Source organism: Centropristis striata, chromosome 13 (genome assembly GCF_030273125.1).
Source record: "Centropristis striata isolate RG_2023a ecotype Rhode Island chromosome 13, C.striata_1.0, whole genome shotgun sequence".
Classification (NCBI taxonomy): Eukaryota; Metazoa; Chordata; class Actinopteri; order Perciformes; family Serranidae; genus Centropristis; species Centropristis striata.
The window spans coordinates 12,314,797-12,342,701 of NC_081529.1; the positions used below are offsets into that span (position 1 = coordinate 12,314,797).

Consider the following 27,905-nt stretch of genomic DNA (forward strand, 5'->3'; position numbering starts at 1 on the left):
AGTCCCCAGGGATACTGTACCGCCCTCGATGGCTCTGCTATCGGCGTTTCGCTCACACTGAATGGCTGCCCGGAGCGAGGAAAAGCGGGGAGAGAGAGTGCTGCGTCTCCTCCTTTAAACCAACGCTCTACATCCAACTTCCCAGCGAGGGGGTGAGTGTCTTTTCTGCCGCTGTGTGAGGCGTCAGGGTCGGGGTCGTCTGAGGATTCACCGGCGGCGGCTGTGGAGAGGAGGAGGAGGAGGAGGAGGAGGGGGAGGTCTGTGCCGGTGTCCTTAGTTAGCGCTGTGGATTGTGGGTTGATGATGAACGGTCCAGTTGATACGGGACAAATAAAGTTTGGATAAGTAGGCCTGTGCCACTTAGGGGAAGGGTCCAAGTTGGCACTGTCAAAAACTTTATTTAGCCGATCCAAGCATTTTTTTTGTGAAATGTAGCAGTGGGATGGTTGTACTTAAATGGTTAACTTCAGAGCTCCTCTCTCAAATATGCGTAAATAGGATGGCAGTGAGGTTTTTTTGGCATGGCAGCTCCTGAGCGCCGGTTGTGAAGAATTGTGCCTTGTTGTGCGCCCACCCCCCGCTCCGTGCCGCACTGGTTCCGTCTGGCTCGCCCTCAGCTGCTGCGTGTCCTGGGATGACCTGTTGATGTCGGTAGAATGGAGAATGGCAGGGGGAGCGATTTCCCCCATCACCAAAATATTTAAATAAGCAACATTTGGGCTTGACAACCGGCGTCGCAGCACAGATAGCTCGTCAGACAGCCAGTAAGTCTTTTGTTTATATTCTGTGTGTGTGTGTGTGTCTATGTGTGTGTGTGTGTGTGTGTGTAGGGGAGAGACTATCGCGGAAATGCTTGACATTGTGGGCTGAGTGTGCATGAGGTGGATGGTGCGCAGGGGCCAACCCAAAATATTTAACAGTTAGCTTAGCCATTAGCCACCTCTATAGGCCTGCTGCGGATGGGAGAGGACATGAAACATTCAGCGGTGACAGACACAAGGGACAGGGGACACTTTATGTCCTCTTAGTGCGCTGAACAGGCTTAGGATGAATAAACTTGACTGGGATTGGACGGTGTTGTGTCCTTACTGGTTTCCACACTAACTGGTTGCCGTACTCATCTGTGCAGCTGCCTCAGTTAGCAGATTCGTCACATATTTAATAAACATATACAGTCAGGCAAAAAATATTAGACTAAGCTTGTTTTCTCCTTGCTAACAAGGATTCTAACAACAACATGCAAACAAAAAGGCAAATAGTTATTTGTTTTCATTTATTATTGATTATTTCTTATTTTGCTACTTTAAAACAAGTCTGACAAATAATTTGTTGTTAAACAGCACTATTAATGTCACAATTTTGATCTATGTTGTGGAGATGCAAAGAAAAATTTGTGTTTCTGTGAGCAACAAATGCGTCTTGCTTTTTTTATTTTAAAATAAGAAATATCATAATCATGAATACCATAAACGCCCAATGTAACGTTTATGTCACATTACAGATCTTTGACATTTAGGGGATTTAAAAAAAAAAAAAAAAAACATCATTAATGTGTTCTATGTGGTCCACTTGGTCTGTTGTGTAACCCCGTAATTTTCCTTTAAGGATAACTGGGTCTGGGTTCTTATGGGTTAATAAACATATACAATCAGGCAAAAAATATTAGACTAACCTTGTTTTGTCCTTGCTTTCTTGTTTATTTTAGTACCTGGTACAATTAAAGGTATATTTGTGTTGACAAATATAATAACAACAAAAATAGCTGATAAGAGTTTAATTTAATAGCTGATATCTAGACATTTAAAATGGTTTTATTGAGAATGATTTTGGTTATTGGGTCAATGACGTGATCTAACCCAGTGTCAGTTGGTGTAACCAGTAACTTTTTTCCCATAAAAATCTGATTATATGCAGGAAAATAAATGTGAACTAAAATGAGAAAAAATACAATCCATAATTTGTCAAAACTTGGAGAAACTAGAAAAAAATGGTTGTTTCTAGAGTATGTTCTGCTCAATATTGACGAAATGTGTAAATGTAGAAATACTCTATACTAGAAAAATAATTTGATGTATTTTAAAATGCAGTTATTATATGTATAAGTCCACTTAACTACACTGTAGGTGGATAAAGTATTTAATATTTATCATTCTTTTGTGGTTACACCATTTAACATCTTGCCAACCCTTATTTGTCATTGATGCTATTATCAAGAAAACCATGGAAAACGGCTAGATGTCAGCTCTTCAATTTAGGGTCTAATATTTTTTTCCATGACTGTAGAGGTGATGGTTTATGAACAATTAAATTGTGTTGAGTTTGCAAAGTGAGTTTGAATCCAGCTCTAAACAATCTTGCAAACATTATATTTTCATGCTTTCTTTAACTGGCGATTTCCAGGTCGCATCTCCTATCTACTGTGGATAATATTGTTGTATAAGTGAACACTACATCACAGCCACCTATAAATAAAAAGAAAGCATGAAAATATAATGTTTGCAAGATCGGTTAGAGCTGGATTCGAACTTATTACAGCACAATTTAATTGTTCATAAACCATCACCTCTACAGTCATGGAAAAAATGATTAGACCCTAAATTAAAGAGCTGATACCTAGTCATTTCCCATGGTTTTCTTGATAATAGAGTCAGTGACGAATAAGGGTTGGCAAGCTGTTAAATGGTGTAACCACAAAAGAATGATAACTATTAAATACCTACAGTGTAGTTAAGTGGACTTATACATATAATAGCTTCATTTTCAAAAACATCAACTTATTTTTTTGAGTATTTCTACATTTATACATTTTTGACAAGTTATTTAAAATGTGTTATATACCATAGTGTGGCAATGTAAACGTGCATTGTATTTTTTTTTCTCATTTTAGTTCACATTTATTTTCCTGCATATGATCAGATTTTTATGGGAAAAAAGTTACTGGTTACACCAACTGACACTGGGTTAGATCACGTCATTGACCCAATAACCAAAATCATTCTCAAGAAAACCATGTTAAATGTAGATATCAGCTCTTAAAATAAACTCTTATCAGCTATTTTCGTTGTTATTATTATATTTATCCAAACAAATATACCTTTAATTGTACCAGGCTTTGAAATGAACAAGAAAGCAATCAAGGAGAAAACAAAGGTAGTCTAAAAATGTTTTTCCCTGACAGTATATGTACATTAACCCATAAGAACCCAGACCCAGTTATCCTTAAAGGAAAATAATGGGGTTACACACGAGAACAAGTGGATCACATAGAACACATTAATGATGTTTTTAAAAAAAAATTCTACCCCTAAATGTCAAAGATCTGTGATGTAACATAAACGTTACATTGGGCGTTTATGGTATTCATGTTTATGATATTCATGTTTATGATATTTCTTATTTTAAAATAAAAAAAACTAGACACATTTTCTGCTCACAGAAACATAAATTTGCCTTTTTCTTTGCATCTCGACAACATATATCAAAATTGTGACATTAGTAGTGCTGTTTAACAACAAATTATTTGTCAGATTTGTTTTAAAGTAACAATAAGAATAAATCAATAATAAATAAAAACAAATAACTATTTGCCTTTTTGTTTGCATCTCCATAACATATACCAACATTGTGACTTTAATTTTCTCAGGAAATATGGTCAGAACAAGTTAAATGCAATAGGATTGCATTGAAGGGCACCCTATTAACGGATTAGAATTGTTAAATGGGTTGAAACAAAGTGTTTGTTACACGGGTGTCACCATGGGTTCTTATGGGTTAAATATGTGACGAATCTGCTAAATGAGGCAGAAAACAGCTCCAGCACCAGTTAGTTTGGAAACCAGTAAGGACACAACACCGGCACGTAAACAGGAATACACCGTGGCCCTTAGCAGGGTATCACCGGGGCTTACTGCCATCCTGTGTCGCCCCCCTCCCGTCGCCTCCCGGCCCCGGGGCCAGCAGACAGTGGAGCAGCCCGGCGGGTCGACTGGCACACGGCTCGGTGTGTTACAGAGCTCCTTATCTGCTCCCATCTAGCCTGCATCCTTCCCCCCTTTTCCCCTCTCTAGCACAGTGGTTCTCAACCTTGGGGTCCCGACCCCAATTGGGGTCACAAGATGATTTCTGGGGGTCGCCAAATCATTTTGGAAGTCAGCTCTGTCTCCACTGTGTTAAAATGTTTAGTGTTAATGTGTTTTAGTCTTTTTGGTAATTTTGTGTCTTTTTGTGGTCATTTTGTTTCTTTTTTGGGTGATCTGAACTGTGCGTGTGAGATTGTGTTCAGTGAGCGGGGGTCGCGGACAACATGCATGTTAGATTGGGGGTCGCGACTCAAAAAGGTTGAGAACTACTGCTCTAGCAGAGCAACACTCCTGGTGCATGCAGCTTGTATGAAGTTAAGAAGTTTAAAAGCTTTGCTGTGTGTGCTGCTTTATATTCAGGTTCTCCCTGTTACATAAGAATCAGCACGAATCAGGCCTGTGCATATGTCTTGACTTGATAGGAGCAGCACAGTCATGCAGGCAGGGCACATGAGAACCAGGAAATGCCTATAGAGGGAATGTATTGTGTGCAAAGCTGCACCAATGACTCCACAGTAATCACCCACACACACAGCAGTGGAAGGGCCCATTCTGTTTTAATGGTAGAACTGGATCAACTGGAAAGAAGTCAGACAGTATAAAGTCCAAAGTATGTTGATGTCCATGCCATCACAACATAGCATAAGCCCTTTGAATGTGGGCAAAACATTCTCCAGGCTTACTATGAAAGTCTTAAGTATGTTGTGAGTATGTTTGACCTACTTTCCCCAGCAGGCTGCTTGGTATAAGCCACAGGGTGACTTCGGGTGAATTTCCCTCGTTCACATTGCTGCGCTCTATATATTTAATGGAATAAGGACCTGAGATGATCCCTCTCATCCCTGCAGGCCTCACTGCCCCTCCTTGCTGCATAAAGACACATGCACACACACACACACACACACACACACACACACACACACACACACACACACACACACACAAACACAAACACACAGCCACATTCTCTCTCACTGTCAGGGCAAACTGTGCAAACACACCCTGCTCTCAGCCCATGTTTGTGTGTCTTTATGTGCACGCATGTGTGCTTACTGCGGCTCGCCAAACTGTAAACAAGCAGTATTGTCTAATGTCTGTGTGTGACTCAGTGTGCCTTTTGTGGGTTTGTTTGAGTTTGTGTGTGCGCATCTGTGTTTTAGTATGAGGGAGAGGGAGCTTGAGTGAGACAGAGACAAAGAGAGCATTTCTCTTTACCCTGGAGCTTGGCTAGGTCCCAAATGAAAGGCTTTGGATATGATGGGGCGGCTCACTCCAGCCCTCATCGGTCACACCAAAGTTGGTTGTATGCCTCTCTCAGGGTGGGCTTCAATCACTTTGTTCTCCCACTATCAGATATTGTCTTAGTTTGGTAGCTACTTGTGTGCTTGCAGCTCATGCAACACTTTAAAGTGGTAAAGCAACTGTGTGAAAGTAGCTCTGTCTAGGCCTGTAGACTCATCTGTGTATATGTGACAAGGTTATTATAGTTAACGAAATAACGAAAACTAGAATTGAAAAAAACATTTTCGTTAACTGAAATAAAAATAAAAACGAGAGTTAAAAAAAAAAAAAAAAAAAGATAACTAACTGAAACTGTATTTTGTGGTTACAAAACTAACTAAAATTATAGTGAAAATGTCCTTCGTTTTTTATCAACTGTTTTCATAGGTAAACCTTTTTGGTTGATAAATCAAATCAAATCAAATCAAATCAAGATCAATCAAGAAATCTATTTCATCTATCTGGTTTTATGACTTAATAAACTTATTGGGGCTGAGATGGATCAGACAAAGGAAATAAAGGAAACATTTATTGTGACTTTTTTGAATCTGGCACCCAACAAATACCTCATTACAAAAAAACTAATAAAAACTAAAGTAAAACTAAGCATTTTCCAAAAAATCTAAACTAATTAAAAATAGTAAGCTCACTCTAAAAACTCATTAAAACTAACTGAATTTGAAAACAAAAATTGACAACAAAATGAAAACTAATGAAAAATCCAAAAGTATTATAACCTTGATATATGACAACACTTATGACTGGTATTCTGCTTTAAATAAGGATTTATGGCCAATGAGATACCACATAGGCTTATCAATGGCTCTGTTGTATCTCAGCTGTGATTGTGGAGGTTATATAGGGATAGAGGCTACAGAGGGCATTCGATGCTTACAGGCTGACTGATAAGGCAATTGTCAGGTAAGACTCTTTTTAATAGATAATGAAAAGAGTTACCTAAAATGCTGACTACTTTAACTGACTTTTAGTTGTGGCTCCCTGCCATATTTCTATAAAGAAAATATGTTGCCAGACTTTGGGCCTTTTAAACACACTGAGAACCCAGACCTCATATTCACGTGACAGTCCGCTATGGTTCAAAATAATTTATTACAGTTTAGCTTTGTGCAAGTTCTTTTAAATGGTTAAATCAGTTTATCAGTTCAGTCATTAATTGATCTTTAAACTTAATGTGTCATATGCACGGATGCCTCAGTCGTGGAACAATTCTGGATTATTCTGGACTACTGTAGCTTTCGTGTTTTTTTTAAGTGACATAAATACCAAGAACATCTGGAATATGACACAATGGCATAGAAATCATGATTATTTTCACCTAGAATGCTAGAAACTTGCATCTGAAAAGTGTCTCATTTTAGCTTAATGTGTTCTGCTTCATCTTACCTTATGTGTCAGGTAAAATGGGACATGATGGTCACTTAAAAGCCTTATCCATAGAAGTGAAGTTTATCCTGGAAATATTGTCATCTGGTTGGACAATATGATGATATACAAATTGTCAAAATTCTATAAAATGTCTACATGTTTTTTTCTCTATTTTGTCTGCTGTAATGTTAAAAACCCTGCAGCTGAATGGATGATGCTAGGGCTGGGCGACATGGCCCTAACAGAATATCACGATACTTCAGGGTATTTTTGCGATAACGATATTCTTGGCGATATTACAAAATACTGAAAAATATGATATTTTAGTCTGTATAAATAACTAATTGTACAACAAAATAGAAAAAATCTACCTTAAATCTAAAATGTAGTTTAAAGTGCAAATTTCAACCGTTGCAAAAATACAAAAAATTTACTCTTGAGAATAAGCAAATAATAAAAATACAAAAAATTGTACATTTGTAATTATGCATCAATCTTATCCACTTTGAAAGCTAAATGAGAGCAAACACCTCACATAAAGTTTTTCACAGTCGGGAAATACTGTGATATAGAATCTTTATTGTTGTTCTACTGTGACATTTGTAATTGCTGTCAACAGGGCTCTCCACTAAATATAAATATATTTTCAGTAGCTTGAAATGTGATGTTATCCGCCACAGTCTAATAAGGGTAATTAATAACCCTTACGCCACTACGTCAAGAAGTAGGAATGATGCCAATATCATGATATGCATTTTTTTACTCGTATAAAAAATATACCAGTATCATCGTGATGATACGATATGGCACACCCCTAGATGATGCTTTACCTTCTGATCATTGCACATTTGAGTGAAGCTGGAGCAACATAGAAGCAACGTTTTGTTAACATAGAGTTTGCAAAAATAGGCTTTACTGTATTGTTATTTCACACAGACGAGTATTTATTGGATTACCAAAAAGCATGCTATATCAATAATCTAGTTCTATATGTAGAATTACCTTTACTGCACTTGAAATGCAGCATCATAACCATTTCTGGTGTTATATTCTCATTGTTTTATCTTCAGTACTCCTTCAGTCAGTGCGCCACATGGTTTACCTCGTGAGCCATGGAACCAGTGGTTTTTGTAATCTTAGTCATCAGACCAATCAAAATCATTGTTTCATGTCAAGGACATTTGGAGCAACATGTTGATGTGTTGTGATTGGCTGCTAATATTTAAAGAGCCCTAGTTGTGAAACCGGATTTGTCCCCTTTTACCTGACTTCACCCTACACGTGCATTCCTGAACTGAAAGGCTTTTGTGTAGAACGAGGTCACGTATACAAATTCTGAAACATAAAAGAAAATATCTGGTGTCTTGACACTGAAACGAGGCAATCTCAACGAATCAGGCCGTCACACAGCAGGCACACAGTGTTCATATCCTCAGCAGAGGGAACTTTGGTTCACTTTAATTTAATATTGACATTCATAATATAGGAATCTTCTTGAGGGAACAGGCCAAGGGGGTATGTCTGCCTTTGACTGTTTAGAGAAGTGAATGGAAACATGCTATGTGGTGTTTGTTTAGTCCGCACACTTTTCCACATAGAATAACAGACCATGACCCAGTTATCTAAGGACACAGGGTTTTATAGCTCATAGAAGACAGAAAATAAAAAGGCTTTTACTGAGCCTGCTCCTGGCAATAACAACTACTGCAAGGCTGAAGTGACGTATAGGATTAATGCAACGAGGCTTCAACAAAAACTTTGTTTCAAATATCAACGTCCTGTAAGGCTGCCAACATCCTGCAGTAGGACTCTGTGAAGAAATATTTGTGGCCTTTGTCAATTGGATATGCCAAGGAGTAGAGTGCCTTTTCGGGACTTATTTTCTCCACAATAGAGGTGTTTCATTTAAAATAATCTAGCAGGGTTGTAATAAAACTATACCTCCATTAGATTAATTGTATGTTTGGGTATTGTCAGCCATTTAATTGTGTCAATTAATGTAAGAGTATGGCGTTCCTAACCTGGTTTGTTTTAGGTCTGTTCTCCTTCAGCTTTCTGTCTTTAGCACCACCTTGTTACATTACACCTCCTCCTCCTCCTCACATGGCCTGCTGATACCCTCCTCGCAATTGAGACACATCAGAGGAGAAAGCAGTTTGTTGTGAATGAGCCTGCCCAAGTTATCCCACCTGGTACAACCCGATTTCAAAGGAGTTGGGACGTTTGTGTGAAATGTAAATACAGAGTGGGACAATTTGCTCGTAAATTTTATGTTTAGAGCTGATGAACTTTTTGTTTTTGTTAGAGATGGTCCAATCAGGTTTTTGGGACCGATCACCTAAAGCCTCACCAATCCGATTACCAATCAGAACCCATCGATCACGTGGGACGATATTAATATTTAGATTTTACTCTTGTTTTCCCCCATCAATTAATCCACTCATGCACAGGCCTATAGTCTTTCATTTATGTTAACCTTGCAATGATTTATTTACTAGACTACACTACAGCCACCTTTGGATCCAGAATGTATATCACACCATTTTTGTAAATATACTCTCTGAATTTGAAGGTGGATGCATTGTGATCTTATTTACATTTCACACAGCATCCCAATTGTATTGGAATCAGGCTTGTACAATGAGCCTGCTCATGACCAGGGATAAAGCAATGTAAACACAACAACCAAAACCCTGATGATGAGTAGCTGATGTGTGTGACGCTACATTCGCTGACTTGAAGGTATAAACAGCAACAGCCTGATACTAAAAGTTGAACCGTCAGTATGTTTAACCAGATTGGCCCTCAGAGCCGACCGTGCATTCTGATGCTCCTCCGGTGGCCCCATTTCCTTAGTTGGAACTTTTGTTTTTTAGAGAACTTTGGTTTTCTTCATGACCTTCAAGTCATAATGTGGAAACAACATGGATGCCGTAAAGTGTTTTGTATGTTATTGCTCCGAGCATGTAAACAACATGGAATTGCGTTTTTGCAGACTTTCCATGTTGTCATTCAAACTTCATGTGAATTTCTTCCAGTTGGGAACTCAATTTTCCGATTATTCCGCCACCACATAAATGCAGCACTTTGTCTCGCAATGTTACTGAAAGTGAAAAATAGTTTGTGTACCCTCCCTAATTCAAATCTGCTCCAAAGTATAATGGGTTCTTTCTTGGCACATGCTACACCCTTCCACCAAGTTTAATGAAAAGTAGGCCAGTAGTTTTTTTTCCGTAAAGCTGCTGACACGGACAGACAAGCAAAGCTAAAAACATAATCTCTTCGGTGGAGGTTAGGTGTTATGAAGATGATGTGTCGTGAGATATAACTATAAATAACTATTACTAATTGTAAATGTGTCATTCCTGTCTTTCTTTCTGTCTCTTTCTTCCCCTACAAGACCCTTCGGTGGTGTGCGTAGGCGCACCATGGCCCAGACCCTCCAGATGGCGATCCCAAACTTTGGCAACAATGTTTTAGAGTGTCTGAATGAGCAGCGGCTGCAGGGCCTCTACTGCGATGTCTCCGTGGTGGTCAAGGGCCACGCCTTCAAGGTACTGATGAGAGAGCCAGTTTGGCAAAGTCTAGTTTTGATTGATGTCTAGTCCTAAACAGATCATTTATTCAATATCAATTATATATACATATATCATATATTATTATATCAATTATTAGTTTATAAAAGTCCCTCCGCACTAGTCTTTATATGAAGGAACGTAATATTCTCCTCTAAGTTCTAATGGAACGCCTTCTCGGGCTGCTTAATTAATCGAATTTTAATTGTGATCACGATTTTGGCCGTCACGATTACATTTACCTGATCGTCGCCGATATTTCCATTTTAAAATGCGGCTCTCCTGCATATCCAATCAAGCACTTTCTACACCAGTAGTCCACCAACCACCAGGGGGCGGGGCCTTTTTTTTCTCCCCTGAAAAAAGCCTGGTTGCTGATTAGATAGAACGCTAAGCAGGATGTAATGTAGGACTGGACGCCACAACAACACGCAACATTTTTAAAAAACGGCGAAGCAGTGTTGCCAACTTAGCGACTTTTTCTAGTGTTATTGGAGACTTTTGGTGACTCGTTAAGAAGAGTAAGAACGAGTCGAAGAGGCCCAGTCCTCCTGCAGCAGTCTCTCCCAGCTGCAGAGCTGGAGGGGATGTTAACCCCTTAGCGTCCAGTCTGCAAATTGCTAATAGGCTAACAGTTAGCTCTGTAGCAGTACAGTGTGTATGTGCTGCTGCTGCAGGAGGTCTTCAGTCAGCGATCTCTGATTGTTTACAACAAGCACCAGACACTCTGTGCACACACTAAAAACTGTTCCTTTTGTTTGTTTAAAAGTAGTGCAATAAAAATACAGATGTTTTCCCTAACATGATGAATAATTGTGATTATTCGTCATGATTATCATATTAATCAAAATAATCGTGATTATCATTTTGGCCATAATCGTGCAGCCCTAACGCCTTCCTTATCTTCTTTTGTCTCAGGCCCATCGAGCTGTGCTGGCTGCTAGCAGTTCTTATTTCCGGGACCTTTTCAGCAGCAGCAATAGTGGAGGTGGTAGCAGCGCTGAAGCCAGCCCAACTGTAGTGGAGCTACCGTCGGCTGTGCAGCCCCAGAGTTTCCAGCAGATTTTATCTTTCTGCTACACAGGCCGCCTCAGCATGACGGTGGGAGACCAGTTTCTCCTCATGTATACTGCTGGCTTCCTGCAGATCCAGCAGATCATGGAAAAAGGCACTGAGTTCTTCCTCAAGGTAAGGCTGAAAAAGTTGTCAGTAGAAACTTGGCAAAGCAAGTTACACGGTAATTTGGGACTTATTGTCAGATAAATGGACGAGAGGCTTCTGAGTTTTCGATCTATTGAACTAGGTTTTCATTGTTGAAAAGTGCTGGTGGAAGTAAAATTCTAGTGTAATGATAGTTCTAGATAAGGAAGGGGGTCACTCAATCATTTGGAACAATTTACTAAAAACCATGAATGACTAGAAAGGCACTCAGACAGCGCAGACCTTCGCCACAAGGTCTCACAAAGTTAACAGGGATTCATGTGAATATTTCCAGTGAGGAACTCATTTTTCTAATTATACCAACCCCATATGAATGCAGCACAAATGCCCTATATTACGATGTGAATTAAAGTAAAAAATGACTATATAATTCAGATGGACTCCAAAATGTAATGTGTTCTTCTTTGGCCAGTGCTATACTCTTCCATCAAGTTTCATGAAATTCAGCCACTATTTTACTGTCATCCTGCTGACAAACCGAACTGAAAACATAACTTCTCCTTGGCAGAGGTTATCATGCTAAGTGTGAAGGTAATCTGGCCAATAGTGCAGCCACCAGCATGGTAAAACTCTATGAGCAAACCCATATCTGTTGGTACATTAGGCCCCGTTTACACAAGGACGCTTGTAGGTACAAACTTTTTTATCAGAAGTGCCTTTCGTTTAGACGTTGACAGTGTTTTTGGGGCTTAAATACGCAAAAATCTGAAACCACCCTCCAGAGTGTAAAACTGTAATCTGCTCCGCTGTAGCGTGTCCGTCTACACTGCCAAGACGCAAAACTCTGCTCAGATCTGTTCACGTCATGTACGCGTTTACGTCGCATACATGTGCCAGTACAGGGAAATAAACAAACGTGGGATTATTTCCATGCGTCGGACCTTCAAGCTGCTCTGGCAGCTCTAATAAACTTGTAGGAGTCTTTCCACCAAATGTACAGGATATGTACAGATAGTATTAGTGAACAGAGAAGGATCTGTAATTACCTCGATCACATTTTGGATGCACCGATTGGTCCGAGGCGAGCCAGACGGCTTTGGACGAGACCTGGGAGATCAAGTGAATGGTGGAGAACTTTGTGGAAGGATTACCGTAATTTTCAGACTATAAGCCGCGCCTTTTTCCCCATTTTTCGATTCTGCTGCTTATATAACGGTGCGGCTAATCTATGGATTTTTACAGCTAACGGCCACTAGGTTACCTCCTAAATCTATGGATTTTACAGGTTACAGTCCACCAACTTTAACTCTATGGGCTCTATGACCGGTCCGCGAGGAGCGGCGGGCTCCAGCAGGAAAAGCTGGAGGCAGGTGTACGTACCAGCTCGGGGTCCTTCATATACTTTTAAGCTATTTTTCACTTGTCTGTGTGTATTTGTGTCGAAAGCTACTTAGTTCGTCGGAGTCGCCGTGCCGTAGCGTAACGAAGAACCCTGAGCCAATCTGGCAGGGCGCCGGAAAAGAGTGAATTATTATTTTTATTATTATTATTATTATTATTATTATTATGCTATTATTCAAAATAATAGCAGTCTAATGTGACTAACCAGATTAATCCAGGTTTTTAGTATATTTTTTATTGCTACATGGCAAACAAGGTACCAGTAGGTGCAGTAGATTCTCAGAAAACCAACAAGACCCTCTTAAGGCTGTGCAATTGGGCAATTAGTTGAAAGGGAACACTACTGTAGCCTTAGTGTGTTCCTTTATGCAGACACAAAGTTAATGTATACATTTATTTCTAGGTCTCCTCCCCCAGCTGTGACTCCCAAGGTCTTCAGGCTGAGGAGACCCCTCCTTCTGAGCCCCAGAGCCCTGTGACACAGACCAGTAACGGTGCAGGCCGACCCGCCTCCTGCCTGACGCCGCTCCCACTGGTATCACGAGTGAAGACAGAGCAGCCCTCCAGCCAGCCGGAAGCCGCCACTCCTTACTCCGTGGTCTGCACTCCGGTAGCCAAGCGGCTGTGGGAGGGTGGCAGCAGCCGAGATGGAGGCGGGGTCGGCTCAGGGGGAGGAGGCGGAGCCAGAAAGGCAGCCCGTTATTCCCAGGAGGCGGTGCGGGGCAGTGCCATTCAGAGCCCCGGAGCCCTGGGACTGGCCATGGGCATGGGTGCCAACGCAACCAGCCTGGTGGGCATGGTGGCCAGTGGTGGTGCCGGCACCAACGGGAACGCTGCAGCGGGCCCCGGCATGTCAGAGGGGGCCAGCCCCGGCACTCTGAGCACCTACGCCAGTGACTCACCCATCAGCTACCATGATGATGAAGAAGAGGAAGAAGGGACAGATGAATGTGCTGAAGAGCAGTACAGGCAAATCTGCAACATGTATACCATGTACAGCATGCTCAACATGGGAGCTGCAGGTAATGGACACGAGACATAATAGCACATGTTAAAGCACCAGTATTTAAATGTGCTCTAATGTTTAACCCATAAGAACCCATGGTGACACCCATGTAACAAACACTTTGTTTCAACCCATTTAACAATTCTAATCCATTAATAGGGTGCCCTTCAATGCAATCCTATTGCATTTAACTTGTTCTGACCATATTTCCTGAGCAAATTAAAGTCATAATTTTGATTTATGTTATGGAAATGCAAACAAAAAGACGAGTAGTTATTTGTTTTTATTTATTATTGATTTATTCCTATTTTGTTGTTAAAAAAAATCTGACAAATAATTTGTTGTTAAACAGCACTATTGATGTCACAATTTTGATAAATGTTGTGGAGATGCAAAGAAAAAGGCAAATTTTTGTTTCTGTGAGCAGAAAATGTGTGCTTTTTTATTTTAAAATAAACAAATACCATAAACTGCAGTAACTGCATAACTGCAGTAACTACTCAAAGGGTAAAACTGAGAAAAACTGCTTTCAAGGTTTTTTGAAATGTGTTTTAACTGGTCAGCCAAATTAGTTATAGGTAGGTAAGTGATATGACTCTTATTTCTAGATGTATTGATGATGTCATTTTTATGCTCAAAAATCATGGCGATTTATTTGACCATTCACTCTTATTTTAAAATAAAAAAACTAAATGCCACATCACAGATCTTTGATATTTAGGGCTAAAAAAATCTTTTTTAACATCAGTAATGTGTTCTATGTGATCCACTTGGTCTGTTGTGTAACCCTATAATTTTCCTTTTAGGATAACTGGGTCTAGGTTAAAACATATATGTATGTATATGTTCTCAGCTGATATGTCCTACTTTATTTCAATGGATATATAGTAATCTGGTGCGTTTCTGGTTTTAGCAGGTTGACCTGAACACACTGGTATTTTTCTAATTCTGCAGTTTTGTTTTTCTGCAGCAGCTGGTGAGCGTGTCGAGGCTCTGCCAGACCACACAGAGACGCGGGGTCGGATGCGAGGCAGAGATCTTACATGTCTCCCTGCAGAACTCATCGCTCAGATAGGCAACCGGTGTCATCCCAAACTGTACGAGGAAGGAGACCCTGCTGAGAAACTAGAGTTAGTCTCAGGTATGTCTGTGCATGGTCTAAAAGAAGCACATCATTTTTTCCTAGTGTTTATCTACAGTCTTTCAACATTTGAAAGATATAGTGGAGCGGCTAAGTGCTCATTTTTGCCAGAATCTTTCAGTTTATGATACAAGCGTGAAAATTGGCATGAACACTCTCCATGGGTCACTTAACAAGAAAATTGTCCGAGACATTTGAAATTTTAAGATGGCGGCCATTTTTCAAGATGGCCGACACCTAAGTGGAGCAGTTAAGTGATATAATGGTTTATTTGGTGATACAAGCATAAAAATTGGCATGAGCAGTCTCTGTTGGTCACTTGACAATGACCCACCCACAGTTATTTGAATTTCCAAGATGGCGGCCATTTTTCAAGATGGCCGACACCTTAGTGGAGCAGTTAAGTGATATAATGGTTTATTTGGTGATACAAGCATACAAATTGGCATGATCAGTCTCTGCTGGTCACTTGACAATAACCCACCCACAGTTACTTGAAATTCCAAGGTGGCGGCCATTTTTCAAGATGGGTTTTAGATTATTCTGGAAAACAAGTTTTAACACATCATAATACAGTTGTGTTGATTTGTTGATCATAGACAGATTAGACAAGAGTGAGTGTCTGCGCTACCAGGGCACACTGGTGATATATGACTGCTGTTAAACTCAGAGTGGGGTTCAATGTCAGCCAATTGTAAAGTTAGTCAAAGAAGAGACGACAACTCTCTGAGTAGTTTTAGTTAACCGGGTGGTGTACAGATCGTACAGGGTAAAAATGGCATTGGATGAACGATTGGACTAAGTGTAGGGTTAAGGCATGAACTTAGTTGTATCCCATACATCAAAGTGCTTATTAAAAGGTGGTAAAAGGCTAAACCCTCGGCCTCTGTCTTTGAATTTGCTGCAGACATTGCAGAAGCCATCATAACAGTTGAGAAAACAAACAGCAGGACACCAAGATCATACTGGTTATGATACCTTTGCAAGAATGTTCCATTTTTTTGTAAAATAAATGCTCTGCCTATATTACGTAGTCCAACCCGACTAGATGAAGGTGATGGCACATTGACAAGAAACAGAGCAAAATATCATTCAAGCTGTAAACTTATGTTCAACAACACACAGCTGGAAAGGGCACAAAAAAAGGCATCTACTGCTGCTAAAGACACTAAAGATACCAAAGATATCCATGTCAAGAGGTCAAGAAGATCTCAGACTTCTTATGAGGCTGGATATGTGTGGGGACAGGCATTGAAGAGACACCCACAAATGCTGAGCCCGTCCGACTGGGGATGGGTTAAACGGGACAAGGAGAGGAAAGTCTTCTGGACTCCACTTCCACCTATTGCGGAGAGTTGTTGGGAGTTGACAAAATGTGGGTGCACCAAGGCTTGTACTGGAAAGTGTAAGTGCTACAGATATGGACTCAGTTGCCCCTGCTAGAACTTATTTGCTTGTTTCTTTTGCCAGTGTTATTCCTTGTTGTCCTTTGTGTTTTAAAGTGTAGGCCTATGGCTCGGCTTCCCCTCGCCACATCGGCGCATTATGTTCTATTTTGTCACCAGCCTATTACTGTGACATGTTCAGTTTTTACTTTGTAACATTGCTTTCACATTTTCAGTTTAGTTCCCTAGTATAGTTTCAGATACTGTTTGTCATGGTTCCACGTCAGCCAGAGCTGCTGTTGCCTCTGGATCTGTCATTATTGCCATTCAGTATTAACCATTGCTCAATTATTATTTTGGAGCACTGTCCGTTCAGCACCACAACTGTGTTTCCCCACCACTTTGTATTTATTTGGCATGTTTAATGGCAGTAGTAATGGTTAGTTATAAAAAAAAAGTAATTTAAAAAAGTATTTAAAAAAGCCCTCATGGTAAGGGAGCCTGCGTACCTCGGTGGGAGGGAACTCCTGTCAGGTTTTACCAAACTGGACAGGTTGTGGGCAAGGAGTCAGACAAAGCACAGTCAAACAACCTCGGCAGTCATCCTGAAAAAAAAAATTGCTGCCTTGAAATTTCAAGTAGCTGTGGCTGGCTTTTTGTCAAGTGACCCACAGATACTGCGCATGCCAGTTTTTATGCGTATATCACCCAATAAACCATTGTATCACTTAACTGCTCCACTAAGGTGTCGGCCATCTTGAAAAATGGCTGCTATCTTGGAATTTCAAGTAACTGTGCGTTGCTTATTGTCAACTGACCTACAGATACTACTCATGCAAATTTTTATGCTTGTATCACCAAATAAACCATTATATCATTCAATTGCTCCACTAAGGTGTCGGCCATCTTGAAAAATGGCCGCCATCTTGGAATTTCAAGTAACTGTGCGTGGGTTATTGTGAAGTGACCCACAGATACTGCTCATGCCAATTTTTATGCTTGTATCACCAAATAAACCATTATATAATTTAATTGCGCCACTAAGGTGTCGGCCATCTTGAAAAATGGCCGCCATCTTATAATTTAAAATGTCTCGGACAATTTTCTTGTCAAGTGACCCATGGAGAGTGTTCATGTCAATTTTCACGCTTATATCATAAACTGAAAGATTATATCACTTAGCCGCTCCACTTATATATGTGTATCCATATTAGAGAAACCTACAAAGCCTAACTGCATTAACTACATTTTTGGTCAAAATTGAGTTAAAAATTAACCCCTTGATGTTTGTTTTATCTTGTGACAAAGTTTTAGATTTCAATTTTGCTTTATTTCAGAGAAATAATGATGTAAAAATTGCAGTAACTGCAAAATCCAACTCATAACCAAAGCAGACTGCAGTAACTTTACTTTGACTGTGATACAGTGCAGCCTTGTATTTCTTCATTGTGTTGAATAGTGAAGACAAGAATAATAGAAATTATAAGTTTATTTGAAAGGGAAATTATTGTCTAGATAGTGATGAAGTAAAAAGTGAGATAAAATTATATAAAGACTAAAATATAACATTACTTTATAATATTAAGTCTAAAATACACAAATCTTTGAATAGAGTTGTTAAACACTTTTAAATAAATTTATAACAAAATCAGTTTGAAATGTTTATTCACTGAAAACAAAATATAAAAGCTAAAAGAAGGCAACAACATTATAGTTACTGCACTCTGTTTATCATTACTATTAGAACCTTTTACAGCAAAACCAGAGTACAGTAACTACATTTTTGGGGTCAAAGGTCAAATAATTCATCATGACTTTTGAGCATAAAAATGACATCCTCAATACATGTAGAAATAAGTGTCATATCACTTACCTACCTATAACTAATTTGGGTGGCCAGTCAAAAAACATTTAAAAAAACATCAAAGCAGTTTTTCTCAGTTTTACCCTTTGTGTAGTTACTGCAGTTAGACTTCGTAGGGCAGTACACTTGAGCTATGAAATATACATGCAGCAATATTCCAATGTTAGTTGACTCAAGTAATCCAAATGGCACAAAGCCAATGCCAATGGTATGTATATACATATTCTGTCCTCTGTGACTGGGCTTGGCATGCAAAATAAATGGTAGTACTGACTGTACTGACTGTTTGTTTATGTCAAGGACGTCATGTGACACCGTCTGTGTTACCTTACAGGCTGGGTTACATACTTTACCAATATAGTGCATCCATGTGACTGTGAGAATGGGTGAGACGTGAATAAATAAAGAAAATTATACAAAAATGAACGTGTTAACAGTGAACATGAAGGAAGAAGCTGATTAGACCGCTTTGGTTGGCCCCGTGGATGATGGGACATTTTGTTACAAAAAAACAACGGATGGAAGCATCGATAAGAGCATTGTTGTGTTGCTATGCAACAAGGAATTCACATATCACCGCAGCACATCCAGCCTCAAGTATCGCCTCAATGCAAAACATACAGCAGCTAGCGGCTAGTGTGGTAGCTAGCGTGGATTGTGTATACTTAAAAAACCAAAGTATTCAGTCATTATTCAATGGTATACTAAAACTCCATGTGAAAAAAATGACTTCTCACTGGTATACAAATATTTATATGTGATTAAATGCGAATAATTTCGATTAATTAATTACAAAGCCTCTAATAATTAGATTATTTTTTTTAATCAAGTCCCGGCCCTAATAAAAATAAGAAAAGACTAAATGTTTATTATTTTTATGATTGTAAAGAAGCAAGACTGTAAGTAAAGCACAGCCTCCTCACTCCACCTCCTGGATATGACCCACAAAATGTGAACAGATTTATGGCGTGCTTAAGAGTAAATGAGTCATAAAGGGTGATGATGTTGGCTGGGTAATTTCTTTATTGGTATTCATTGTTTGTGTATTATTTGCAGGTACTTCTGTGTATATATCTCGAGCCCAGCTAATGAACTGTCATGTGAGCGCGGGGACCAGACACAAGGTGCTGCTCAGGAGGCTGCTGGCTGCCTTCTTTGACAGGTTTGTTCCTTCTGTCTGCGTGTCTGGGTCTATTTCTGCAAGTGTTTCATGTAAAGTTGGCAAAAGCTTGGTTTTTATATAGAGATTAATGTATCTTTTTTATCTGCCGGCTTTGGAGGGATATAAGGACTATTTTTGTTTTCCTCTGCTGTGTGTTCTGTACAACTCATTCTCATTTTTGATGTATCAGGAACACTCTGGCCAACAGCTGTGGAACAGGCATCCGCTCATCCACCAACGACCCGAGCCGCAAGCCGCTGGACAACAGAGTTCTGCATGCGGTCAAATGTGAGCGTACATGTTTATCTGTCCGTGGGTGTTGGCCCACAAGCATGCAAACATTAAGCACATTTGCTTGTGATGTTTGGTACAGACAGAGGGGAATGTACATGTATTCATATTTCACATTTACATATACATGCAAATAGTCACATTGCAAAAAAAGGTGTGTCTAAAAACAAGATAAAACACTAAATCTGAGGGAAATGATCTTGCTGCATGGACAGGTGATTTCACTTGACAAGATTTCTTAAATTAAGATTATTAAATCTAGAAAAAAGCATGTTGAATGCTTAAAATGAGAAATTAACTCTTAAAACAAGATAAATTATCTAACACATCTAAATCTAAAGTTTTTTTATCTTGTTAAGAAACAAATCATTTGCAATATTTTTTTTATTTTTTATTTTTCTTATTTTTTTATTTTTTTCCCTCCGGCAAGTGCTAGGGAATAGTGATCCACAGTGCTTTTAAAATTATCCCATCTTCTTTTAATTTATTTTAAATTTAATTTTGTTTTGTTTTGTTTATTTCTTTTTACCTTTGTCAATTCTGGATTTTATTGCACTTTTTGCACTTTTATGTGAAGCACTTTGGTGCAGCTTAGCCATCTTTAAATGCGCTATAAAAATAAATTGGACTTTGACTTTGCAGTGCACTCTGCTCGGGCCAGTTCATCGCTGCTTGCAGCTTTAATGGTTCTTGTTTTTAGCGTACAACATGCTTATTTCTAGATTTAACAATCTTAATTTAAGAAATCTTGTCAAGTGAAATTATCTGTCCATGCAGCAAGATCATTTCCCTCAGATTTAGTGCTTTTATCTTTCTTTTAGACACCCCTTTTTTGCAGTGCAAGCACTTTTTTGCTAAATTTAATGATTGGAAAGTCCGTTTTTACTGCTACTTTTGAATAAAAGTTCAGATTGAAGATTATTTCCCACCTACTGAACCCTTGCTTTTAGTATTTGGTAATAGCCCACAGTGACCACTAGATAGCAACATTCATCTATGCTGACATATGTGTACATATTAATAACCAGGTTATACACTGAATTTGCTCATTTTTAACTTGTGTGGCTCCTTTAATAGCTCAGGGAAGTTTGGGTTCTCTTTGTGAAGATGAACAAATTTCCCTACATCTCATTAATGAAAGTAAAAGCAGCAGGATACGTTTTAGGAGATCAGCTGTTCCGTTTACAATTTACATTTACAAATCACTGATCTGCAGGAGTCCTGCAAGTAGTACATCTCTATCAGTGTCTCAGCTTAGGGAGATGGTTATACTGGATTTGCAAATATAAACTGAAGTGTGTATGAATGTGTGATATTTTTCAGAATATGTTTATGGGGATTTTTCATATACAGTAAAATCTTAAGATGTAATGCATAGTTGACCAGATGCAGAATTAATGCTGCATGTGTCCATGCACTTTGCAAATAGTTGTGCCAGAAGCCCAGTGGAAAAAACAACATTTAAACAAAGTACAGAATAAATGAGCACCGTACACCACATTACTCATGAACTAATGATGCTTCCACTTACTTAAAGGGGAACTTTTTCCAACCTGAACTTGTGTTAAATGGGGATTACAGTATTGATCGAGAGCACTATAGCAATTAATCTTTATAGATATTTTATAATAAGTCATGAATCAGTGGATATTTTGCACCTACTACTGACTAATTGAGTGATTGTGTTTTCTGTTATTATGCTTATGTGTGCACTAATGCAGGTCAGCACAATAGCTTCAGCTCATAACGTCACAGTCACAGCAGACCCCATGGTCTGAAAGTGTATGGACTGAGTGTGCTAACCACAACTTAAGCCTGTCCATATCTGAAAAAATGTGGTCTATGAAAGCTGCGAAGTGCTGTTTGACTTTTTTTTTAACTCTGTCCAACTTTATTTTACCTTTATTTATCCATGAAATATCCCATTGAGATTAAGAAGCAGCATTAAAAAATGCACATTTGCATCAGACACATTTACACCCAAGTCATTGATATAAATGATAAATAAGAGTGGCCCCAATACAGAACCCTGTGGCACCCCTTTGTGGACAGAAAAAAAATCACAGACCATCATATTTAATGCATTGGGACCTATTACTGAGATAATTTGAGAACCAAGCAACTGTATGCTCTGAAAATCCTGAGTGACACAGTCTAAGTTTTAAAATATCATGATCGACGGTGTCAAACGCTTTTGACAAATCAATAAAAAGAGATGCACAGTGTAGTTTTTTGTCAAGTGCTACAGTAATGTCATTTACCACCTTCATTGCTGCTGTGATGGTACTATGTTTTTTCCTGAAGCCAGATTGATGTTTTTGATAAAACATCAATCTGTTGTTGTTGTCCCACCTCAAGTCACTTCTTGCAGGATTTTAGAATTAAATAGTGCTGTCAGACACTTATTATAACATAAAATCTGTGAAATAGCCACGGATAAATATTCACTCAGTGAATGTACATAATCACTTTGTATGTTGGAATAGCCACGGGATATGACTGTCATTAACTTTTTACGTGGCTATTCCACGGATTTTGAGTTAAGCAAATCCGTGGCTATTTCACGGATTCCTGTGAGACCATGTTGTTAAAAATAGTCGTCCCAATTAGTCATTTTGACACAAAAATATGAGAAAATAGGGCCCAAGGTGCAAAAAATACAGAGTTCTCGTGAACACTGTTTCTATCGTATAGCCTCCTGTCTCCTTGATGACACTGTGTTTTTTCCCTCTTCCCCGTCAGTTTATTGCCAGAACTTTGCCACCAGCTTCAAAGAGAGCGAGATGAATGCCATCGCAGCGGACATGTGCACCAACGCCCGCCGCGTGGTCCGTAAGAGCTGGATCCCCAAGCTGAAGCTCCTGATGGCCGAGAGCGACGCCTACACCGCTTTCCTCCCTGACGGCGTCAAGATGGAGGACGACACCCTCGGGGCGGACCCGGGCTTCGACCCTGCCTCTCTGGAGGCCGCCGGCGGTGCTGGCATGGAGTCCGGTGGCTCTTCAGGTGAATCGCTACCAGGTGGGGGCGTCGACGGAGGACCGTTATTTTGAACATTGTGTCCGGGGGGGGGGGGGGGGAGTTTAAATTTGGTGACACACGTACCAGTATTCCCCAGCTCTGCTTGCCTCCTCACTCTTTGGCCCACGCTGATCTCTCACATGTGACTGTCTATACTACACTGCTAGGGTCAACAGCTGCTGTTGCCCTGATGTAACCAGGACATGAAAACTTTAATTTTTGCTTTACGACTGTACAATGGAGTCAGTTGAGGAAAGGGAGAGTGAGAGGGTTTTCTCTCTGCCTCCCCTTGTCTTTTTAAGGTGTGTAAGCGCATCCACTGTTACATATTAAATACATTCCCTGAAATGCAGGTGTTGGGGAGAGCTGCTAGTGCAGCTTGAGGAGGAAGAAGGGATGGCTGGTTGGATAGGAGTAGAGGTGGCAGGTATATTGAATGTAAGTGTCAGCGGCATTTCTCTCTATGCAACCCTGACGACTTGTATTCCAGCCTGTAGGAAAAAGGAACTAAATTTCAAATAGATACAAGAGTTAACACTACCTGTTCTTCCTCCCCTTGCATCTTCCACTCATCACCCTGCAAGTACTCTTCACCACATCACCTTTCTCCAGACCAGAGAATCTCACCTGAGTGTTTCACTGTGCAGTGTCTTATAGGAATTTATCTCATCTTTATGTTTTCTAAATTCAAAGCACGTTTCTCTGTCTATAAGCTGAGCAAGTGATCCAGAGAGAAGGGGGAAAGCTTTTTACTAAGATGATTGTAAAGAAAATTTAAAGGGCAACAGGTAATCAAAGATGGTCATATTTTTAGAAGACAAACTATATTTATACAAGCACCCATGCCTGGAACGGCGTGAGCAAAGAGAGTGAGAGGGATTGTTTTAAAATCTCGATCTTCATGTTTTATTGAAAGAGGTCTTGTCAAATAAGGAAAAAAGTGCTATTTTTGCATAAAAAGGAGTATAATAAAGCAGTCTTATCATAAGACCCATAGTCATTTATTTTTATCTTTATTTGACAGTGCAGAGTGATGGAATGAGCAGTTGAACTGCTAAATTTGAAGCATTTCATCTTCTGTTCACTAGCTTGAAAAGGAATAATAAGACTGATTCAGCTGGCTTGACTGTTGTCTACCATAACCACTTGTTGTTAGGTTGCAAACCTGCAACGTTTGCCTCCTTCAGTAAAACAACAACCCGTGATTTTGAAGATTACTCGTAGAAATGTAAAGGTTATATCGATTCTACCAACTCTGCTAGTTTTTTCTTTGTACTGAAATTATCGAAAAGAAAAGAAAACTTCTGACAAATGCAAAAGTCACAGGAAATAATTATGGAATATTGGAACGTGCCTTTTTAATTTAAGTCCGTAAGCAGAAGCCTGGTGGGAACAGTGATGTCATGAGGAGGCAATATTGCTCAAAGCAAATAGGCTTTATGGTACGATCCATGTGTGTTTGGGAAAGAAGGAGAACCCGAGTTGTCTTTAAGTATGTAGTTTATTCATGTATCTGATTCACCACCTCTTTAATAAGGAAATTCAAAATGGCTGATAGTTATATTTAAGAGTTTGCAATGATTTTTCACCTTCCATGAGAGTGGAGGTTTCTGCACCTTAATGAGAAGAACCAGTGGTTCATGCACCTTTTTGACAAATGTTGTGTAGCAGTTGAACCCCTTTCAGTGGAATTTGTCTATTTTCTTCTTTTTCTTTTTCTCTCCATGTCTGTCTGTGTTTCTTGTTTAGAAGTGGCACAAATTCCTACTGTAAATAATCAAGACGACTGTTGAGTTAAATCCCAAGTGTTCTTCCTTTCTGTTGCTGGATGCATGTGATTATGAAATGTCAACAACTGAGCTTTTTTTTAATATATGTGAAAGTTTGTGTTTGTTTGAATGGCCTGTAAGAGGTCAGAACAGGGGATTCATTCATCCTGTTGTGGATGGATAGAAGTGAAAATGGTCCAGGTGTGACTTAGGAGTGTGTTCTTAACCTGATATCCTCTCACATGCTTCTAAAAAAGGATTTATTTTCCTGAAGACAGAGATGGGGTAAAAACCAAGAAGGGTATGATGCTTCTTGAGTCAATAACTAGAAGCATGAAAGATAGAGCTCAACCTATTTTTATTTTTGATTAAAACTACAAGGATGGCTTTACTGAAACAGTTTGACCTGGTGATATGTAGACAGAACAATAATGCAGTACCTTGTAAGTATTCTCTAAAGGGTAATGACAACAAAACCTCAGTATGCTCTGCATTTGACTGTAAATGCCACACGAGCACCCCTCCCCCACTTCACTTACCTCTACAGTATCTTTGAAGACTGTTGTGCTTCCTGTGCTTCACACAGCTGGTGTCACGTTTCATTTCCACAAGTTTATTCATGCGTTTCAGCGAGAGGCAAAGCAGTGGTTTTAGGTGGCTCAACCCAAATTAGAATATCTTGATACGTTGAATTTGTTTAGTGGCTTTTAACTGGGCCACGTTTACAGTTTAAAGTACATCTGTATGTTTCTCCCCAATAGGTTTTAACTTAAATCACAATTTCACATTTTCATTATATCAGACTTTTTCAAAATACATTTGACACCTTAACACCTGATTCTTAGATTACTGCTTTATGTACACAGCAAAAAAGGTGTGTCTAAAAACAAGATACACTAAATCTGAGGGAAATGATCTTGCTGCATGGACAGATAATTTCGCTTGACAAGATTTCTTAAATTAAGATTATTAAATCTAGAAATAAGCATGTTGAACGCTTAAAATAAGAAATTAACTTGTAAAACAAGATAAATGATCTTACACTTCTAAATATATATATTTTTTTTATCTTGGTAAGAAACAAATAATTGTCAGTGCACTCTGCTCCGGCCAGTTCATCGCTGCTTGCAGCTTTAATTTGTCTTGTTTTAAGAGTTAATTTCTTATTTTAAGCGTTCAACATGCTTATTTCTAGATTTGAAAAGATTTCTTAAATTAAGATTGTTAAATCTAGAAATAAGCATGTTGAACGCTTAAAATAAGAAATTAACTCTTAAAACAAGATAAATTATCTAACACTTCAAAATCTAAAGTTTTTTTTTTATCTTGGTAAGAAACAAATAATTGTCAGGTCACTCTGCTCGGGCCAGTTCATCACTGCTTGCGGCTTTAATTTATCTTGTTTTAAGAGTTAATTTCTTATTTTAAGCGTTCAACATGCCTATATCTATATTTAACAATCTTAATTTAAGAAATCTTGTCAAGTGAAATTATCTGTCCATGCAGCAAGATCATTTCCCTCAGATTTAATGTATTTATCTTGTTTTTAGACACACCTTTTTTGCAGTGTACAGATGAAGGACCAAGAGACATCAATCACTAGAATTGAACTGAGGCAGTTTTGGGATCATTCAACCTAACAATGAAACTTAAAGGGACAGTTCATTCCAAAATTAAAAACACATAATTTCCTTATTTCCTGTAGTGCTATTTATTAATCTAGACTGTTGGAGATATTGGCCGTACATATGTCTACATTCTCTCAAATACAATGAAACGACGTGGCTTGTGGCGCTCAAAATACTCGAGTAATACATTTGAAAAACTCTACAGCAATGTCTCTTTCCAGAAATCATGACTCCCGTTACTCAGTTTCATGTAGGAAAATGTTTTATATGTCTCCAACACTTCAGACAACAACAATCTGGATTAGCACACACATTAAAGTATCAAAAGTAATTCGCTATGCAGAATGGCTTCACTCAATTATTGATGCATTTATATGAGCAGCATTTTCATTTTCCTCAACATAGGGCTCATTTAACTACTTAGTATACTGTTATGAGGTTTAAAAAAAATAAGAAGTCTAATCACTTTTAATTGATCATGTTTTTTATATTAATCCTCCTGTTATGTCTCTTTCCAGAAATCATGACTCATGTAGGAAAATGTTTTATATGTCTCCAACACACAACAGCAATCTGGATTGGCTCTGGATAGGCACTACAGTTAAAAGGAAAAAAACAATCTGTCCCTTTTTATTATGTTAAAATAATGTTAATATCTCATTCAGCATAATGGCTATTAAATATGTCATATTCCTGCCTAAAGAAATAATCCAGGTGTAACAACAGCCAATTGCTGTTGAAAAGTCTGCATTTAGTTCCACTATTACAGGACTGTTGTTAAGTATGTCCTTAACAAGATTTTAAACTATTAAAAAACAAAGAGTCTGCTAGGAAAAAAAACAGAAATCTAAAAATAAAGTGGAGAAGCTTTTAAAGAGACACATCTTCCAGTCCCCGTGTTAAACAATGCCCTACTGAATGACTTGCACTGTGAGTCACTGAATAGAGCTGAATAACCACCAGTGAATCAGCGTTGATTCTAAGGAAGCCATGTTAGTGTGCTGTGACAACACAGCAGCCCCAGTCCAAACACAGAAATGTCCACAGCATTGACCCAGTCAGGACATCCTGCTACTGCGCCTCATGAGCCTCGAGTAGAAATCACTACGGTTACGGTACTTGTCAGGGTTTTACGTATATTTAAGTTCCCTACTCACAATTTACCTGCACACTGCTTCATCTGCAATAGCTGTGTGTTTCACTTAATGTGCATTTTATTTTTTTGTCAGTAAGCAAACTGTATGTTTACACTTCACAAAACATGTAGACCTACACACTTGAATGGATAAGGTGTGGCACGGCATGGGGAACCTTTTGTCACTAAACAGTATATATATATATATATATATATATATAAATATGATTTTACACATGTATAGATAAATACTGTATATTATATATAGACGCACACATAGAGGTCAGATTGTTTGTTGTGCACTCGCAGCATGAGGTATATATTTACCCAGAAACGGCGCTTTCTTCACAACCTGTGCAGTAATTGGACTGCCCATGTCTTTGCCCCTGCTCCTTGCCCTGTGTAACCCTGTAGCACCAGTGGACATCCTGTACTGCTCATCCTATTTCTTTCTGTGTTCCAAGTGCCAATAACTTTGTGAAAGCCCTGTAACTGTGACCCAACATTATAAAAGGTAATTGCACATTAACAACTGTAAGATAAATAAATACAAATCATAGAGAAAATGTTAAAGATGGATTAAATAATGAATATCTTAATAAAAGATTTGTAACAATTTC

The 27,905-nt window shown here is 38.9% G+C and overlaps 1 protein-coding gene across 3 annotated transcripts; it reads left to right on the plus strand.

The window, feature by feature from the left end:
- Positions 1-27,905, plus strand: nacc1a (nucleus accumbens associated 1, BEN and BTB (POZ) domain containing a). 3 transcript variants are annotated; one of them, XM_059347463.1, is made up of 8 exons: positions 1-152; positions 10,147-10,300; positions 11,240-11,509; positions 13,287-13,905; positions 14,860-15,030; positions 19,336-19,441; positions 19,632-19,729; positions 22,475-27,905. In XM_059347463.1, the coding sequence occupies exons 2-8, from the start codon at positions 10,175-10,177 to the stop codon at positions 22,783-22,785; spliced, it is 1,701 nt and encodes a 566-aa protein (XP_059203446.1). In that variant the 5' UTR covers positions 1-152; positions 10,147-10,174; the 3' UTR covers positions 22,786-27,905. The 3 variants fall into 3 exon arrangements, with proteins under 3 accessions (XP_059203446.1, XP_059203445.1, XP_059203447.1); XM_059347462.1 differs by lacking the exon at positions 1-152 and adding an exon at positions 254-764; XM_059347464.1 differs by lacking the exon at positions 1-152 and adding an exon at positions 256-764 and having other exon boundaries at positions 14,863-15,030.

Excerpts from the sequence above, each read along its gene's own strand:
- nacc1a (XM_059347463.1), top strand. The coding sequence starts at position 10,175 with ATGGCCCAGACCCTCCAGATGGCGATCCCAAACTTTGGCAACAATGTT. Across the intron at positions 13,906-14,859 it reads GCTCAACATGGGAGCTGCAG|CAGCTGGTGAGCGTGTCGAG; the intron begins GTAATGGACACG and ends GTTTTTCTGCAG. Across the intron at positions 15,031-19,335 it reads GAAACTAGAGTTAGTCTCAG|GTACTTCTGTGTATATATCT; the intron begins GTATGTCTGTGC and ends TATTATTTGCAG.